This window comes from Suricata suricatta, chromosome 2 (assembly GCF_006229205.1).
Source record: "Suricata suricatta isolate VVHF042 chromosome 2, meerkat_22Aug2017_6uvM2_HiC, whole genome shotgun sequence".
NCBI classification, from domain to species: domain Eukaryota; kingdom Metazoa; phylum Chordata; class Mammalia; order Carnivora; family Herpestidae; genus Suricata; species Suricata suricatta.
This window is the reverse complement of record NC_043701.1, coordinates 105,707,783-105,725,448: the sequence shown is the minus strand read 5'-3', so window position 1 is coordinate 105,725,448 and position 17,666 is coordinate 105,707,783. Positions and strand designations below refer to the sequence as shown.

At 40.7% G+C, this 17,666-nt stretch overlaps 1 protein-coding gene across 1 annotated transcript in view; it reads right to left on the bottom strand.

Annotated features, from left to right (window-relative positions):
* The window catches only part of DISC1 (DISC1 scaffold protein), a 312,563-nt gene that overhangs the window by 20,858 nt on the left and 274,039 nt on the right, over positions 1-17,666 (bottom strand). Inside the window, exon 13 of the mRNA XM_029919352.1 lies at positions 7,548-7,824. Coding sequence (XP_029775212.1) covers positions 7,548-7,824 — 277 coding nt within the window. The remainder of the gene's footprint in view (positions 1-7,547; positions 7,825-17,666) is intronic.

The following is a 17,666-nucleotide window of genomic DNA, read 5'->3' as shown; positions in this document are numbered from 1 at the left end:
GTGTGCCTCGGTCTCCCTGGCGGTTTCTGGTTTTGGGGTGATATTAAAATCTTGGGCATTACAAAGGGAAGCAGACTCCACTTTGGATACCCTACTCTTTTCCGTAATTCAACCAGCTTACTTAGACCCCCATCCTCCTTGGCCATGTGATAAGGCATTAGCAGTAGTTTCGTATCCATAAAAATATTTAATTGCTGCACTAAAACTCGCAGGCTACATAATAAAGAAAGTGACAGTCTTCCCTTATGGTTGGCAAGCCGCCTGCATTAACAGACTGCTTGAGCCTTGGCAGTATTTAAGTTAAAAAAAAAATCTTAACCCCACACTGCACATATACATACTTATTTTAAAAAAGGTGACTTGAGCCTCATGATGTTTGTTCTGCTGTTAAGATTCATTCCCTCTCCTATAGCTTGAGGTAAACCAGATGTGATCGCCACCATCCGTGAGCTTAGCTGATGCATTAAAGCATTTCCTTAGTTTGGTATTAAAATCACAGCCTTAAATATGTTCCTTTGGGCTGTTTTCCAAAATATTTGCTTGGCAAATACATTCCAGGAATGCTATATGGTTTTCTTTTTCTTTTTATTGTCCACATGAAGAATATTTACCTAAGACAAACCCCGTCCATACTACAAATAATATCTTCTACATCTATTTGAAATAGACTTCGTATTTGTCTTTCCACATATACACTCAATCCACAGCCATTAACGCCAGCACGCAGAGAGGCACAAATTAAGCCACTGAAGGCATATCTTTACTTTGCCATATAATACAAGTATTCATCCAAATACCCAAATTATATGGCTACACCCAGAGTAAGTGGGTATTTCTTTTAAAAGCATCCAGATGCTATGAGTGTTAAGGAAAGCATCTGAAATATTTAATGTCTTTTGGTCAAAGTGAGCAATAAATTGTCTTCAAGTGTCTGCACATTTGCTAAAGAGAAGGTGCCTAGAAACAGGTTCTAAAGAGGACCATTTAACAGAACAAAAGAATCAAGAAAAGAATGGGCTCTTAATTTTGCATCTGTTAATTGGCTTACGGTTTCCAGCCTAAGTGAAGGGCAAAAGTTTGAAAGGCTGTATTTTATATCACATGATCACTCAAGGGAATTTAGACTGTTTTCCTTTTAGCACACATCACTTGAACATCAAATTCGAATAAGGCCAAACTCTACCAGAAACTTTGAGGAAAAATCTATTTGTAAATAATAGTCATGTCATCAGCAAGTACTTAGATAGATAATCTCTATGCAACATAAGCATTCAGTCTTGGGGGCTCTTGATGTCAAATCATAAAACCCTTTTGTATCAGAAAATGAAAAGAACACAGTTGGGGGAGGGGGTTCTACGTGAGGAAAATGTGCTCTAAAAACTCTCTGCTGCTAATGTAAGGATGCAGGTCTGAATCAAACTGACCCCAAGACAGGTTTCAAGTTTCCCTCTGACCTTGGAGGCCTAGGTGTTGGTTTCTCAGAATCATTAGACTATAGAAGGGCACACATTGCCCAAGGCAGGAGGGACCACCCTTGTAACACCCAATCAGGAAAGGCCAGCTGACACCCTTAACATTCCTAAGGGCGGGCCTAGAGATAGAAGCTATAGATAATCACTTATTGCTTAAGGCTAGTTACACCCTACGTGAGGGTCCTGGGTCCTGGGTCCACTCTGTGATTGGTTAATACTTTAAATATTGTGATTGGGTCCCACCAAAAGTAACAAACACTCTGGACAATGTGTATGGTTAAAGTTACTGCCAATGATATTAGGTGATAATGATTGGGTCACTATACCTGTGTCACAATTTCCTGTAACTCCCCCTTCCCAAACCCTTAAAGGCCCTGCCCCGCTCCCCCTGCACCCCCCACCTTTGTTTGGGGCTCTCAGCATGGATCCACTGCGCTGGTAAAGTCTGTGAGCCCGAGTTTAGGCCTGGCCAGCCTAAGCCGGTAATAAAGCCCTTTGCTTTTGCATGTGTGACTCGGTCTCCCTGGCAGTCTCTGGTTTTGGGGGATGATATTGAAATCTTGGGCATAACACTAATGCTGAGCCACAAAGAATAAAGAGGAATTATGAGAAGAGAATCAAAATGCCAGCTTTCATCTGCATTCATTTCAGATTAAAAATGTCTGCATTTCTAAATATGTTTTTTCTTGTTAGTATAGTGGTAAGTATCCCTGCCTGTCTAAATATTTTTTGTAAACTATGCAACTATGAAACTACCAGAATTACTGTTTTTAAATGCCAGTGAGGGCTTCTGGATGGCTCCGTCAATTAAGCGTCTGACGTGATTTCAGCTCAGGTCAGGATATCAGGGTTTGTGAGTTCAAGCTTCGAGCTGGGCTCTGTGTTAACAGAGTGGAGTCTGCTTGGGATTCTCTGTCTTCCTCTTTCCCTGCCCTTTCCCTGCTCTATTTCTCTCTCTCAAAACAAATAAATAAACATTAAAAAATATACACACAAGGAGTGCCTGGGTGGCTCAGTCAGTTGAGCATCTGGCTTCAGCTCAGGTCATGATCTCACAGCTCATGAGTCTGAGCCATGCATTGGGCTCTGTGCTGACAGCTCAGATCCTGGAGCCTGCTTCAGATTCTATGTCTCTCTCTCTCTCTGCTGCTCTCTCTCTCCCCAAAATAAATAAACATTAAATTTTTTTTAAACAAACAACCAAACAAACACCAATGTTTAAACCCGGTTCTGGATTCACTCTGTCAGAGGAGAGTGCTCTTTACACTCAATGAGGATCTAGGTCTTTCACCTGCTCAAGGTCAAAGGGGTGGGAAGTTGACAGCCAGCTTGTAGGGGAAAAGAAGTTCCTGCCTTTCACTGCTCCAGTCCCCAAGAGGTGAGAGAATCAGACGCAACCTAGGCATGCCAAGGGCGCAGAGGGTGAATTCATTTCTCAGAAATGTGCAACCCTGGATTTTAAAACTCTCTCAGCTGCTCCAAAGAAAGCATAGTCCTCAGATAAGCCTCCAGTGTTAACAAATGCCATTAGTCCTTGCCATCTAGCAGGTGACGATTTTCTATCGATCCCTCAGTGATCCCTCAGTGTTCCTCAGGGAGTGACAAGAAATTTCCAAGGTGAAGGAGTCTTTAAGAGCCCCCGAGGCTGGTTTCCTCAGAAGCACTGACCTAGTGGAGCACAGAAAAGTGGTTCCTTGGTTTTCAAAAAGGAGGTAAAGCAGGCCAATCAGAAGAGTCCACTCCTTTCCTTGGGCAGGTGAAGGAGGCTGAGGCACTGACAACATTAATTAACTAGAGAAGCAGCAGGGGCTGATACCTGATGACAGTGGAAGCCCCCGCCCCCGCCCCCCCCCCACCTCCCATCTGGCCCTGCGGCTCTGCTGCCTCTCAACAGCTCTGGGGGCCAAGGCCAAGGCCAGGGCAGGTCCCAGGGAGCCTGCGCTCCTACTACTATTGGTTGGGCTGTGTTTGTTTCTAATTCTAGGTAGGCCAGCTGTACCCGAAATTCTAATTACATGACTTAAACAGATACTAAGTAGAGCAATGAAACATTGTGGTGAAGGAAACTTCTGGTAGCTCTATATGCAGCAAGGTTCAAAACCCTGGGAAAATTCAGTCGTGTTTGAGAGAGACTAAAATGGATGCTGAGGAGGATTTCTGCAAGTGCTCTTTCATCTCCAGTGCACTCTAAGGAAACCCAAACTGGAAACTGTCGGCGATGCATTATTGCTGCGGTTTCTGCAAACGGGCCCATGAAAAGGAACTAGGAGGTGGCTTGAGAGACCTATGCCAGAGAATAAAAGCTACCCAGACTGGCTGTGTCTTACTGTGCGCATTTCTTCCTTCGCAGCCAGCACGCTGGCTATTCCAATACTGCACAAGAAAGCTCTGGTCCTTTGTTGGCCTTTTTAAGCCTCTTCGGTGGCAGCTTACTGGCTTGGAAAGGAAGCAGCTGGGGTTAGGGGCGAATGATCCTGTCCAGGGATCTCCGCAGGAGGGCAGCCCACTGTGTACTAAAAACAGACAGCACCGCAGCAGGACAGTCTGCAGACAGGAAAGGGAGAATTACGCAGGTATTATGGCCAGAACAGCGAGGACAAAAGAGCAACTTCACAGCGGAGGAAGTTTGGCTCGCTGATTTCCCCAGCTCCTGTCTGGCCCGGGTGCAACTTCTGCGCTGCCTGTAAACCGGGGCCAAGGGCAGCTGATTGTTTCCAGAGTCCGCGGACAGGCTTGCGGGACAGCAGTCATGAAACAGAAAAAGAAGTGTTCTCACAATCTGAAGACGTGCATGCTAACACTGGCCCTCAGCCCTGTGGCCGGCTTCCTCTGCAGTGAAGCCCCAAGCAAAGGTCTTTGCTGTAATGGGCCCAGCTGTAAAGTGGGGAAACCAGGGCTGAGCATCCCACACCCGAAAGCTTTAATGGATGACAAGACGCTCGTTAGGACAATGTGCGGCGGAAGTGCACGTACCCACGTGGGCCGATCAAAGCTCACAGTCAAGGCTCTGAGAATCCTTGCTCTCCTGGGCCTCCCTAAGAAGTCAGCAATTTGTCATGGAGGATTTGGGTTATAAAGAAACTGACTGCCTTTAGGCTGTCCTGCTTCAAGCTTCAATTGAGAACCTGCCCCCGCACCTCCGCTTGGGATGGCCAGTCCCGGCAGGGGGTTCCAGAGCAAAACCAACTCTCAGCTGCAAAGGCAATACCCTCTTTAGCCACAGGGTAAGTACTCAAGTACCCAGACTTCAATGGCTCCCTGCAAAACTGAGCCCAGAAAATGGGAACGCCTTCCTAATGAGCCTTCTGTGGCCTAAAATCCTCCATCTAAACACAAACAAGACTCTTCCTTCATGAAACCTTTCTTTTCTTGGATTATCTCCCACTAATTCATTGCCTGCTTTTGCTTCCTGATTAAAAAAAAAAAAAGCCAGGTATATTATTTTTCAAAGGTCTTAGGGATACTTGTGGTCGTCAAAAAGGAGTGATAACACCCCCCAAAATAACAAAGCCATTTTTTAAGCTTCTCCTCACTGCTAGATGCATGATTTTACTGAAATCTGTAGAACCTCACGAGACTGTTTTTCTTGTCCTCATTTAGGGGTAGGGAGGGGAGTGGTGTTTAGCAGATGGGTAAATGCAGCCCGTGGATGGTCTAACTTGAACCAAAGCAGGGACCATTGAGGCTCAGGCTGTCTGTGCCCCTCTCCTGTCTTCTGAGAGCCCTAAGCCGGGTGCCCCTGATTCCAACACCTACAGCCTTGCTCTTAAACAGGCGGGTGTTATTTTTGAAATCTTGATCACCTTTGTAAAGTTATCTATGGTAAAATTCACTCCGGTGTCAGGGTACAGGCACACATACACAGGTAACTGCCACCACAATCCAGGTACGGAATGATTCTAACACACACCCCCCCAAATTCCTTCCTGTTGCTCTTTGTGAATCATTCCCTTCCCCCAACCCCAATTCCTGGAGGCAGTGCATTTGTCTTCTGAGCCCATAAGTTTGCCCTTTCTAGAAAATACCTACCATCTTAACATTTCTGCCACTCGCCATTTGAAGGGTGACTGACCACCCTTCTATGTGAGTGTAAAACCCAGAAAAGCGGTACATCAGATGAGGCCTGGCACAGGACAGGAAGACAGCACTGAAAGTTTAGCAAAGCTTTAAAATACTCTCTCTCTGTCTTCCGCACCTCCACCATGATAACAGCAAAAGTAAAACCTGCGGGAAATCCTTAGCATTTCGGTTGGTGGAGGCAGGGAGGCCCTTGAGCTCCGAGAAGCAGCCACTGTAGTTCTTCTGTTCCGTGGGGTACAGTCTGGGCCTCCTCCTCACCAGAAACTTTAAATATCATGCTACGATAAGGCTCTACGCTATTCATCCTCGGTTCTGCGGTTCCTACTTCTAGGCAAACATAGCTATGTTTGCCTACAGTCAGATTGGCAGGCACTTATGGTCTTGTGCAGATTGGGGTGCTTCGTAATCTTCTGGAAGAAGAACAATCCTATACCTGGGGAAATCAGCCCCCAGAGAGCCTGGAAGGACACATGAGCACAGCGGGAAGGAAGGGAGGCCAGGAGACAGACTCCTGCTACAGGTGGAATTGGCTGAATCAGCCCTGAGCTCCAGGGGAGTCCCCATGTCCCAGCCGCGCTCCATTGCACACCTGGCTAGGCTCCTGCCTGTCCTGGCCCTGAGCTCCTGGGAGGCAGCCAACCCCACCTTCATGGCCTAGGACCCTTGGCGGGCTGTTTCTTCAGCCCATGGCTCCCATTCGCTTGTTAAGCAGCACTTCCCTCCATACCAGAATCTTCTTTCCGGCCAGCCAACTACAACAGGCAGCGAGTTTTCAATAACTCTCCCAACAGGGTTGCCGGCTGTTGGGGAGGATTCCACCTGCAGAGTCTCAGCTAATAAAGGAGTTGAGATCATCTATAGCTCAATTTAGAGCCTAATTTATGAGGCCAGCAGGACTCCAGAAGGGACAATAGCCTTCCTTCTCGGAAGGTTATTCAGTTCAAATAGAGGATCAAGTATCAATTTCCCAAGCAGACGGCAGTGACCGTAGCACGTGTTGTCAGCAAGTGTCTGCTCTCTGTGAAGACCAAGGTCCTACAGATAGGACGGGCAGGCCTGCCTGGAGGTGGGGGACGTCAGAGCAAAGGCCCAGGGAGCAGGGAACATCTAGGGGAGAGATGGACTGGTGAGGGGAGAGGAGGGGAGCTCTTCTCTGTTAATCTAGGTCAGCCTTGGAGTATAATGTTATATAAATCCACATTTCATTATATATATATATATAGTGTGTGTGTGTGTGTGTGTGTGTGTGTGTGTGTGTGTATCATAAGCCAAGTGTTAAGTTTTTTTTTTTTAATGAAAAGAACATAAAACGTCTGGATGGCTTAGTCGTCAAGGGTCTGACTTCGACTCTGGTCATGATCTCATGGTTCATGAGGTCAAGCCCTGCATCAGGCTGACACTGTGGAACCTGCTTGGGATTCTCTCTCTCTCCCTCCCTCTTTCCCTCTTCCCCTCCCCCACTGGTGTGCGCCTTCTCTCTCTCTCAAAATAAACAAACTTTAAAAAAAATTTTAAAGCAATAAAAAGAGTATATTACAAATATCCATTATGACCTTGTTTGGGCCAAAATAAAGGGATGGATACATATATTTGAATATTTGATTCTAATAAATAATGATATATAGATTCTAAATACATAGTTAAAATCACATGTGACACATGTAGTAGTATATGCAATAACTATACATTATATGCGACATATATGGTATATGCTATATATGGTAATTCTATACCAGATTTATATTCTAACTCTAGCCATTAAATTAGAGCATAGACCTAAACATGCCAAAAGTGATTTTTTTTTTGCTCTTCTATAGTTTAAACATCCACAAAAATTCTACATTCTTTTGCAATCATATTCCAGGGTTGTTAAAACCTTTAAAGGCTTGAATGGTTCAATGGGTCACCCTCCCAATATTTACTGCTCCCATCTGGAGTGTGGCTCCCAGGTACCCCTTGGGGCAGGCCCCCTGTGGGGGCTAGGGATGGACAGACCTCCTTCTGCTCACTGCCAGCACAGTGCAGAGATGCGGTCAGGTGAGCCTTCCGCTCTTCGAAGGCCTCCAGAGGGGCCCTCCTCTCGTCTGCAGAGCGGAGCCCGGCAGGGACGGCAGGAGCCAGTGTATCAGCAGGTCCCTCGGAGTCATCTAGCTGCCTCCCATCTTCTGTGGACAGTGCGCTCCTGGCCTCCCGGAGCTGGAGGCTCTGGATCAGCAGCCGACAAGCCTCCAAGTCTGCTTCCCACACTTTTCCAAGCAGTGGACACTTGCAGCTAAGACGGGGGAAACAAAGGCATGAACACTTATTCAGGGACATTTGATCCTACCAACTCAAGGCTGAAAGTTAGCTAGTCGTCTTACAGTTAACAACTTAAGTGTATATACTGATGGACTGTTTCAACCAGAAGGTAGAGAGGGGCCCAAGATGCATACCACTGAGTAACAATGAACTAACTCTTGGTCCTTTGTAGCTACATGTTCTGTATCTGGTGTGATACAGCACAGTGTCTGTGCTCCAGCCTTGCTGGTCTCCTTTGAGTCCCCAGGTTTGTCCAACTCACCTAGCTAAGTACATTTTCATGTGCTGTTTCATATGCTTAGACCAGCCCTCCCTTCCCCCTCCCAACACCCCTCCTCCAATGTAAATGAATGAAGCAGTGCATGGGGAATATAAACCACAGCAGCAGATATGCAGCTCCAGTGCAAAAAGAAATAAAGCAGAGAGGACTATGGCTAATAGGAAGAGCATCTCCAACTACAGACAGCGCTCTATCCGCTCTAGCCAACTAAAGTTTCAATTCCAACTAAAGGAATATGTAGACTCCATGTTTACAAAAGTTTGATTTTTCATGAAAAAGCAAATCTCTGGGATTTTATAGGGAAACAAATAGTTTTCACCTATCCATTCAGCTTCAGGCTGGATATTTTCTAGACATCTATCTTCCCTTTAACAACCCCTCCTTCTACTATGTCTAATCTGCTATTCAATGTATCTGTTGTGTTCGTAGTTTCAATTACTTTTCAGTTCTATAGTTTTTTATTTCATTTTCTTTTCCACATTTCGGGTCTCTGCTGAAATGATCTATCATGCCCTCTAGCTTCTTAAACATATTAATCATCATGATTTTAAAGCCTACATTTATAAATGATGAATTCAGATGGAAAAAGAATGAGACAGAGCAACATCATTAAGATATTAGCTAAGAATGTTAAAATATTGAAAATGGACATCAAATCACACATTCAAAAAACACTATAATCTTAAAACAGGAAAAATCAAAGAAAAAAAAAAAGAAATGCACCTGGGTTCATCATAATGAAACTGCTAGACACCAAAGCCAGAATAAAATTCTTAAGAACAGCCAGATTTTAAAAAAGGCATTAACTTCAAAGTAATAATAATATGGGGGACAGATATGGTAGAAGCCAAGAGATAAGAAAACAGTATCTTTAAAATGTAAGAAAATCACTGTCAATCTATAAATCATAAATCATTTTCAATTTCCTTCAAAAACAAAAGTAAAATGGAGATATTTTCAGATGCATGAGAACTGAAATAATCCCTTGGCAACACATCCAGAAAAAAGGAAATGATCCCAGCTGCAAACAAGCACATGCCTAAAGAAATGAAAAACAAGGGGAAGAATAAATATGTACGTAAGTCTAAGTAAATGTGGACATAAAAAAACAGCAATAATTTCTTTTGTAAGTTAGAAAAATGTCAAATTCAAATACATGACAACCATTACAAAGAGAAGGCGGGTCCTTGTGTTGCCCAGAAAGCAAAAGAGACTTTTATATCTCATTTCTATAAGACTTTAAAAAGTCAAAGAATCATGTGCAATCCCCTATGGTAATTGTAAAATGGACAGGTTAAAAGAATGTATAACTGCCAAGATAATATGAGAGAACATTTTAAATTTTTAAAAAATGTTTTAGAGATGAACAGACTGTGAGCAGGGGAGGGTCAGAGAGAAAGGAAGACACAGAATGTGAAGCAGCCTCCAGGCTCTCTGCTGATAGCTCAGAGCCTGACATGGGGCTCGAACTCATGAGCTGCGAGATCATGAGCTGAGCTGAAGTTAGACGCTTAACCGACTGAGCCACCCAAGTGCCCCAAGAGAGAACATTTTAAAAATTAAACCTACTTTATTATTCTTTTGCTATACTGAAAGCTATAAATGAGACAAGAACGAACATGGTACAGATGGGGAAAATGGTAAAAATAGAGACATTTTTGCCATAGAAAAATCAAATATATTTGATTTATATTAAATATAAATAGATAAGTATTTAAAAGGCAAAGATTTTAGAATAAGAAAATCAAAATCTGTATGTTGCTTACAAAAGGCATACTTTAAAAATAAGGATACAAACAGATCGCAAATGAAAGGAGAGGGATGATACATTATCAAAGACAATAATTGTCTTTAGTGGGAAAAAGACAGTGGTTTCAATGTATTGTGCTTATGTTAATTAAATATGACTACAGAAAAAATAACAAATCATGATTACTGGTTCACATCATACAAACATCAATTTCAAGTAGATTGTACATCAAATGTGAAAGTTAAAACATCAAAACTTCGGGGCAGCTGGGTGGCTTAGTCGGTTAAGCCTCCGGCTTCAGCTCAGGTCAGATCTCATGTTCATGGGTTCGAGCCCCGCGTCAGGCTCTGTGCTAAAAGCTAGCTCAGAGCCTGGAGCCTGCTTCCAATTCTGTGTCTCCTTCTCTCTCTGCCCCTCCCCTTCTCATGCTCTGTCTCTCTCTGTATCAAAAATAAATAAAACATTAAAAATAATAATAATAATAAAATAAACAGTAAAAAAAAGAAAAACGTCAAAACTTCCAGAAGATAATGTAGGATACCATCTTTATGACTTCATGGTAAGCAAAGATCTCTCAAATGAGATATAAAAAGGACAATCCATGAAGAAAACAAATGATAAGTTTGACTTCATTTATATCATGAACCTATACATTCATCAAAAAACACCACTGAAAGAATGAAATTATAAGCCACAGAATAGGAGAAATTATTTGTAATAAATGTAACCAACAAAGGACTTATTTGAGAATATAACCCGACTCCTACAAGTCAATAAGAGACAGGCAACCCACATTTTATTTAATATTGTTAATTAATTAATTAATTTTTGATGTTTATTTTTTAGAGAGAGTGCATAAGCAGGGGAGGGGCAGAGAGAGAGAACAGAGGGGAGGCACAGAATCCAAAGCAGGCTCCAGGCTCTGAGCTGTCAGCACAGAGCCTGACGCAGGGCTCAAACCCATGGACCACAAGAGCTGAAGTTGGACACTTGACTGACTGAGCCAAGTGCTCTGACAACCCACTTTTTAAAAAGGGCGAAGACTAAAACAGGCACTTCACAAAAGACTTCTAGATGGCCAGCAAGTAACTGATGAAAGGATGCTCAACACTACTAATCATCAGGAAAATGCATATTAAACCACCATGTGATACACTACACATCAACAAGATGACTGCAATTTGAAAGTCCAACAATACCAAGGGTCAGAAAAGCTACGGCTGTTAGTATTCTCATATACTGATGCTGGGCATGAACATGAAGGCAATGTCTTTAAAATCTCTTTGATGGATGTATTGATGTAGAACATATGTCAGTCATTAAGACCTAGCAATGCAACTCCTAGGTATGTACTCAGTGAAATGCATACATTGTCAATTCTCACTTGCATAGGGATAATGTTCCATAAAGTCGCCACAACCGCTGACCTAGCCAGTACTGAACAGATGCTCCCCAGGGAAATTCAGGGTTAAGCTCTGGCCAGCCTCTGGTCAAAGCACTTTCATCAACCAATCAATATATAACACTTTGTTATATGTGTTTCTGTTGGAAGGCACCTTATTTAGAATGTGTTGTTGATTCACTGACACTGAGCTCATGGATACTATAACTCATGCCTGAACACATGTGATTTTCTCCATACAGCACATCCCAGCCTTCTTGCCCTTAGGAGAGCTAGACAGCACCTCAGCACTGAAGGCATAATTTTATTTTATTTTCTATTTTAAAGAGAGAGAGAGTGCAAGCAGGGGAGAGGGGCAGAGGGAGAAACAGCGAGTGGCAAATGCACAGCACACGGCTTGATGCGCAGCTCAATCCCACGACCCTGGGATCCACGACCTGAGCCAAAATCAAGAGTCAGAGGCTCAACCAACTGAGCCATGCAGGCACCCTGGGCATCATTTTAAATAGTGAAATCTCCAAAAGAAAGTACAAAAATGCAAAATCCACGACACTAAGTAGACACTAAGTGGACCATGATAATGACACTGAGAAGGCAGAGCGTTGCCTTGTTTGACCTCAGCTGAGGACACACACATCAGATGACTCAAAGTTTTCACCACTCTGTGTATGGCTATGAATGACAGAGAAAGCACTGTGGGTATTGAGTTCAGGGTTACTAATAAATTTTAGTGAGTAGGCAAATTCACAGAATCCAGAAACAATGAAGACCAACTGTATACATTGATCATACAACATTGTTTGTAACAGCCAAAACCTGGGAGAGAAAACAAACATCTGTCAACAGAAGAATGGACCAATCGTGTGGTGTCCATTTATTGGAATATCATACCGCAAAGAAGATAAACAAATTACCACAACCGGCAACAGTATGGTGATCTCATAAACACAAGGCTGGGCAAAAAGAAGACCAAGAGGAGGCACTATGACTGCATTTATTGTGTACTTGGAACTATGCCAAACTAATCCATGGTGTTAGAAATGAGGACAGTGGCTACTTTGGGGAGGAGGGGGTTGATGACAGTGAGAGGCACAAGGAGGTCTGCTGGTGTGGCAACAGTGTTTTATTTTTCAGTGGTGGTGGTTTACACGAGTGTTCCTTTTGTGAAAATTCACCAAGGGTACATTCACAATGTGTGTGCTTTCTGGTAAAATGTCAGTCTGAAATAATAAAAAGAGGGGCGCCCAGGTGGTTCAGTTGGTTAAGCATCTGACTCTTGATTTTAGCTCAGGTCATGATCTCATGGTTCATGAGTTCGAGCCCCACATCGGGCTCCGCACTTACAGTGGGGAAGCCTGCTTGGGATTCTCTCTCTGTGTGTCTCTCTGCCCCTCCCGTGCATGCACTCTCTCTCAAAATAAAATTTAAAAACTATACAATAAAATAATAAGATAATGAAAAGAGAAAAAGAGAGAAGACAAATTTTCTGAGCCATGTCCTAGGAACAAGAGTCGGAATGGAGTCTCATGCACAGAAGAATCGATTATCCTGTTATGCATGCTAGATTCATTCTCTAGCCTATTGCAGCCAGTCTGACAGGTATAAAATGGCACCTTGTTAAGGGTGCATCTGACCACTGCGTCTGGTTCATAGCCACTCAGGTCTTCTCCTGTGTGACTTTGCCTTTCATATCTATTGCCCGTTTATTCCTTTCTTAGGTTTACCGTGCTATTTCTAAGGCTTTTATCAAAGGAGATATTTTATTACCACGTCAATATCTTTATTTTTATAGTCTGCTTAAATTTTTAATTTCTTCTTGGGTCTTATTTGACCCGTTATCTTATAGAAATCAATCCATTTCCTAATGGATTTCATATGCATTATGTTTGCTCATAATTCCAAAAATTATTTTTAGAACAACTTGTGTTCACCTGTAAAGACAATTCTCCTTTTCATTGTGTTTTATTTATTTACTCTTCTGATTTATCTTGTTTAGTCTTATCAGAGGTTTGCTATCTTATTAATCTTTTCAAAGAAACACCCTTTCTTTGTTAATCTCTGTTATTGATTTTTGTTCTCTAGTTCCTTGATTTCTGATCTTATCTTTCTATTTCCTTTTTCTCATTTCTTTGGATTTATCATCTTTTTATTAGCATCCTTTTTTAAAGCTTAACTTGTAGGTTTCTTTACATTCTTTATTTTCTTCTCTTGCCATTTTAATTTTCTGATAATTACATTTAATGCTCTAAAGTTTTGTCTGAGTTATACTTTAACCATGACTAATGCATGTTTAAGTTTGAAAATTATTAAACATTTTAAATATACAGAGAAATATGGGAAATAATTTAACAGACATCTTTATATCTACTGCCAAACTTATTGATTTTTAATATTTTCCTGTAATTGCATCAGATGTCATTTGAGAATTTACAACATTATTGTCCCACAAACTTTATATTTAGTGTTTTCGTTGTCTTTCCTCATGATTACCTTTTAACTTAACGACCATTTAATAGTATGCTTTTCAATTTCTAGATAGAAAAGATTTTTTCAACTCTCTTTTTTGTTAGGTTAATATCTAATTGTATTGCGTTATGGTCAAGAATAAACTTTATAAAATTGAGGCTCCCTCTACCAACTAGTACTTGATTATTCTTTGTAACTGTCCCACATGTATCCAGAAGAAATGAGTGCTCTGTGTTCTGATGTAAAGCTAAGGCATATTACATTATTAACATTTTTTTTATATTTGGTTTGTTTTTTTTTTTTTTTACCTGTTTCATCTATCAGTTTCTGAGATGAGCGTTTTACATTTCCTACAATTAAATTTTTTTATAATTCTTGATTCATTTATTTCTTCCCATAGTTCTGTATTGGGGATTTTCTTTGTTTTTAAAATTTTTTAACATTTACTCATTTTTGAGAGCTAGAGAGCAAGTGGGTATGGGGCAGAGAGAGAGAGGGAGACACAGAATCCGAAGCAGGCTCCAGGCTCTGAGCTGTCAGCACAGAGCCTGATGCAGGGCTCGAACTCAGGAACTGTGAGATCATGACCTGAGCAGAAGTCAGAGGCTTAACCAAGGTGCTGAGCCACCCAGGTGCTCCGGTTTATGTATTTTTGGATTATGATGTTGGCCATATATGTTCCAATCATACTTTTTGGTTTATGTTGATCTTCTGTGTTAGTAAGATATTTTGGCCTTAGAATCTATTTTGTCTAATACTATAATTGTTACTCAAACATACTTATACTTCAATTTTCCCAGCTTAGATATATACCATCCTTTATTTTCAACATTTATGTATATTATTTTTTTTCAAAAATGAATCCAGCACAAAACATTTTGTTGAATTTTCTAAAAATCCATTCTGAGATTTTATCTTTGGGAGTGGTGCCTTTAAACCACATATTCACAAGTACTGTAATTAATTGTTGCTATTTTTCTTATTTATTACAACCAAGATTATTAATTTTTAACAAGTTTTATATCTTTTATTTCTTTTTTCCTACCTTCCTTTTTCTTTTTATTTAATTCACATACAGTTGTGAGAAAGAATACAGATAGATCCCAGGGTCTCTTTACCAAGTTTCCTGCAAGGGTAACATTTTGCAAAACTGTAGTAATATCACAACCAGGGAGCAGACATTGGTACAATCCACTGCTCTTGTTCAGTCTTCCTCTTCTGTGTGTGTGTGTGTGTGTGTGTGTGTGGTGGGTGCTGAATGTGTCTATAGTTCTCTACAATGTTATCACTTGTGTAAGTTCATGTATCCACCACCATATCCAAGATACAGAACAGTTACACAGCCACAAGGATCCTTGGGTCACATTTTATAATCATACTCCCCTGTTCTATGCTGTCCAAGATTCCAATTGCTGCATTGTATGGTAATAACATATTTAGCTTTTAAAGATCTGCCAAATTATTTTCCAGTGGGACCATACCATTTTACAATTTCATCTGCAATGTGTAAGTGATCTAGTTTCTTGGTACAATCACTAATATTTGGGGTTATTGCTGTTTTTTCCAATAGTTATATAGTGATAGCTCACTTTTAAGAGGCATCCTTCTCAGGTGTAAGGATGTTAAGTATCTTTTCAAGTACTTATCTGCCATCCATACACCCTCTTCAATGAGGTTTCTGTTCATGTCGTTTGCCTATTTTCTACCTGTATTGATTTTTTTACCATTCAATTTTAAACATATATTCATCCTTTATTCTAGACACTAGTCTTTTGTCAGATATGTGGTTTGCAAATATTTTCTCTGTCTGTAGCTTGCTTTTTCATCCTCTTCACATGGGATTTGAATGAAGTCCAATTTATCAATGTTTCCTTTAATGAATCATGCTTTTAGGGTCAAGTCTTAGAAATCTAGCCCAATACTTACTCCTATATTTTCCTAAAAGTTCTATACTTTATATTTTACATTTAAATCCATGATCCATTCTAAGTTAATTTTTATATAAAATATGAGATTTAGGTGAAAGTTCATTATTTTATTGGCCTGTGCATATAGAATTTGGGGTTGATTGTTTTCTTACATCCTTTGAAAAACGTGCGACTTCTTTCTGGCTTTTATGGCTTTGGGTCAGAAATCCACCATTATTCAAATTGATGTTCCTCTATAGATAATATATCATTTCTGTCTGGCTGCTTCAAGGTTATTTCTTGGTCTTATAATTCTGATGTGGTTTTTTTTTGTGTGTGTGGATTTATTCTATGGGGGAAATTTTCTTAGTTCTTGAATCTGTAGATTTGTGTCTTTCACCAAATTTTGGAAGTATTTAGCCATCATTTCTTCAAATAATCTTTTAGCCTACTCTTCTCCTTCTTGGACCCAATGATAATGTGTTGGGATTTTTGTTATCATGCCCCAGGTCTCTTAGACTTTGGTCATTTTTTTTTTCTATTTTCTTTTGTACATATTGGGTTAACTCAATCAATCCTTTCTCAAGTTCATTGATTCTATCCTCTATCATCTCTACTCAACTATTGAGTTTTTTGAGTGAGATTTTTATTTCTGTTTTTGTATTTTCAGTTCTAAACTCTCCACTCAATTCCTTTTATATAACTGCTCTTTGCCAACATTTTCTTCTTTAGAATTTGCAATTGCTTATAGAAACATTTTTATGATGGCTGCTTCAAAAAAAAATCGTTGTCACATGATCCCAACATCTGATTCATCTCCATGTTGACATCAAGTAATTGTTTTTTTCATATTCACACTGTGATTTCCTCTGTTTTTATTATTATGAAGGATTCTCAACTACATCCTGAAAATTTTGGTCATTATGTTATGAGATTCTGAGTCCTATTTAAATGTTTTATTTTAGAAGGCAATAATCATGTTAGGTTTATCACACAGGTGCTGTTCTGCATTTATGAGTGATGGTTCCAATTACATTTTAATTTTAAGAGACTTTGCAGTGAATCTGTCATTTTCTTAGGGAAAGCTGTTTTGTTTTCGTTTTATCTGCTTAAGATATCTGCTCCCAGTAGGGCACCCACTGCTCCCAGATGAACTGCCTGAGAGACAAGGAGCTTCCCCAGGCCAGGCCACTGCATGTCTCCAGGAGCGAAAGGGAGTCTCAGGCCAGCAGGAAAGGAGCACCCCCCTGGGTGCCTATCATTAGCAGGGCACCCCCTGTGCTGCTGATGCATTCTCACTTGTGTTGTCCGAGGAAATCCCATTAGATGCAGCAGAATGAGCACACCTGGGCCACACCTTAGCCTACTATCAATTCGCTTTCATTCTGCCACCATTCCACCTCCAACGTGATATATTTGTATATATATTGAGGGTATTTTCATTCTAGAATTTTACTAAGACACGTTTTTGTTTTCTCGTAACTTTTCTATTTCATCTACAGTAAAATTTACTAAGGTTTTTTCATGTCCTCTTTCACATATCTCATACTGGACTTATTTTTCATATTGTTAATATACTTGATCTAAGAATGTTTCAAAGAATATCAGCTATGGGAAACCTTTTAAGGACCTCCAGGTCTGAGAACATCTTTGTTTCACACTTAAACACTAAATGATAATATAGCTCAATAGTTTGGATTCAACACTCCGAAATTATTATTCCATAGGCTTATTGCAGACTATGCTATGTTTGAAATGTCTGATGATTTTCTCCTAGAGTTTTCTCCTTCTCTTTGTTATTTATGAATTTTAACTACAACCTGTTAATGTTCCCCCTCTCACCCTTTTCGGTCCTGTTTTGTATTCTATTATGCCCCTGCCTAAAATCTTATATCTTTTCCTTCTTCTGGGAAACTTTCAGTCATTGGTCTCTCAAATACTTCCTCCCTCTCCTCTATTGTTTTCTTTCCTTCTGGGATTCCTTTCATATGAACGCTGATCAAATAATTCT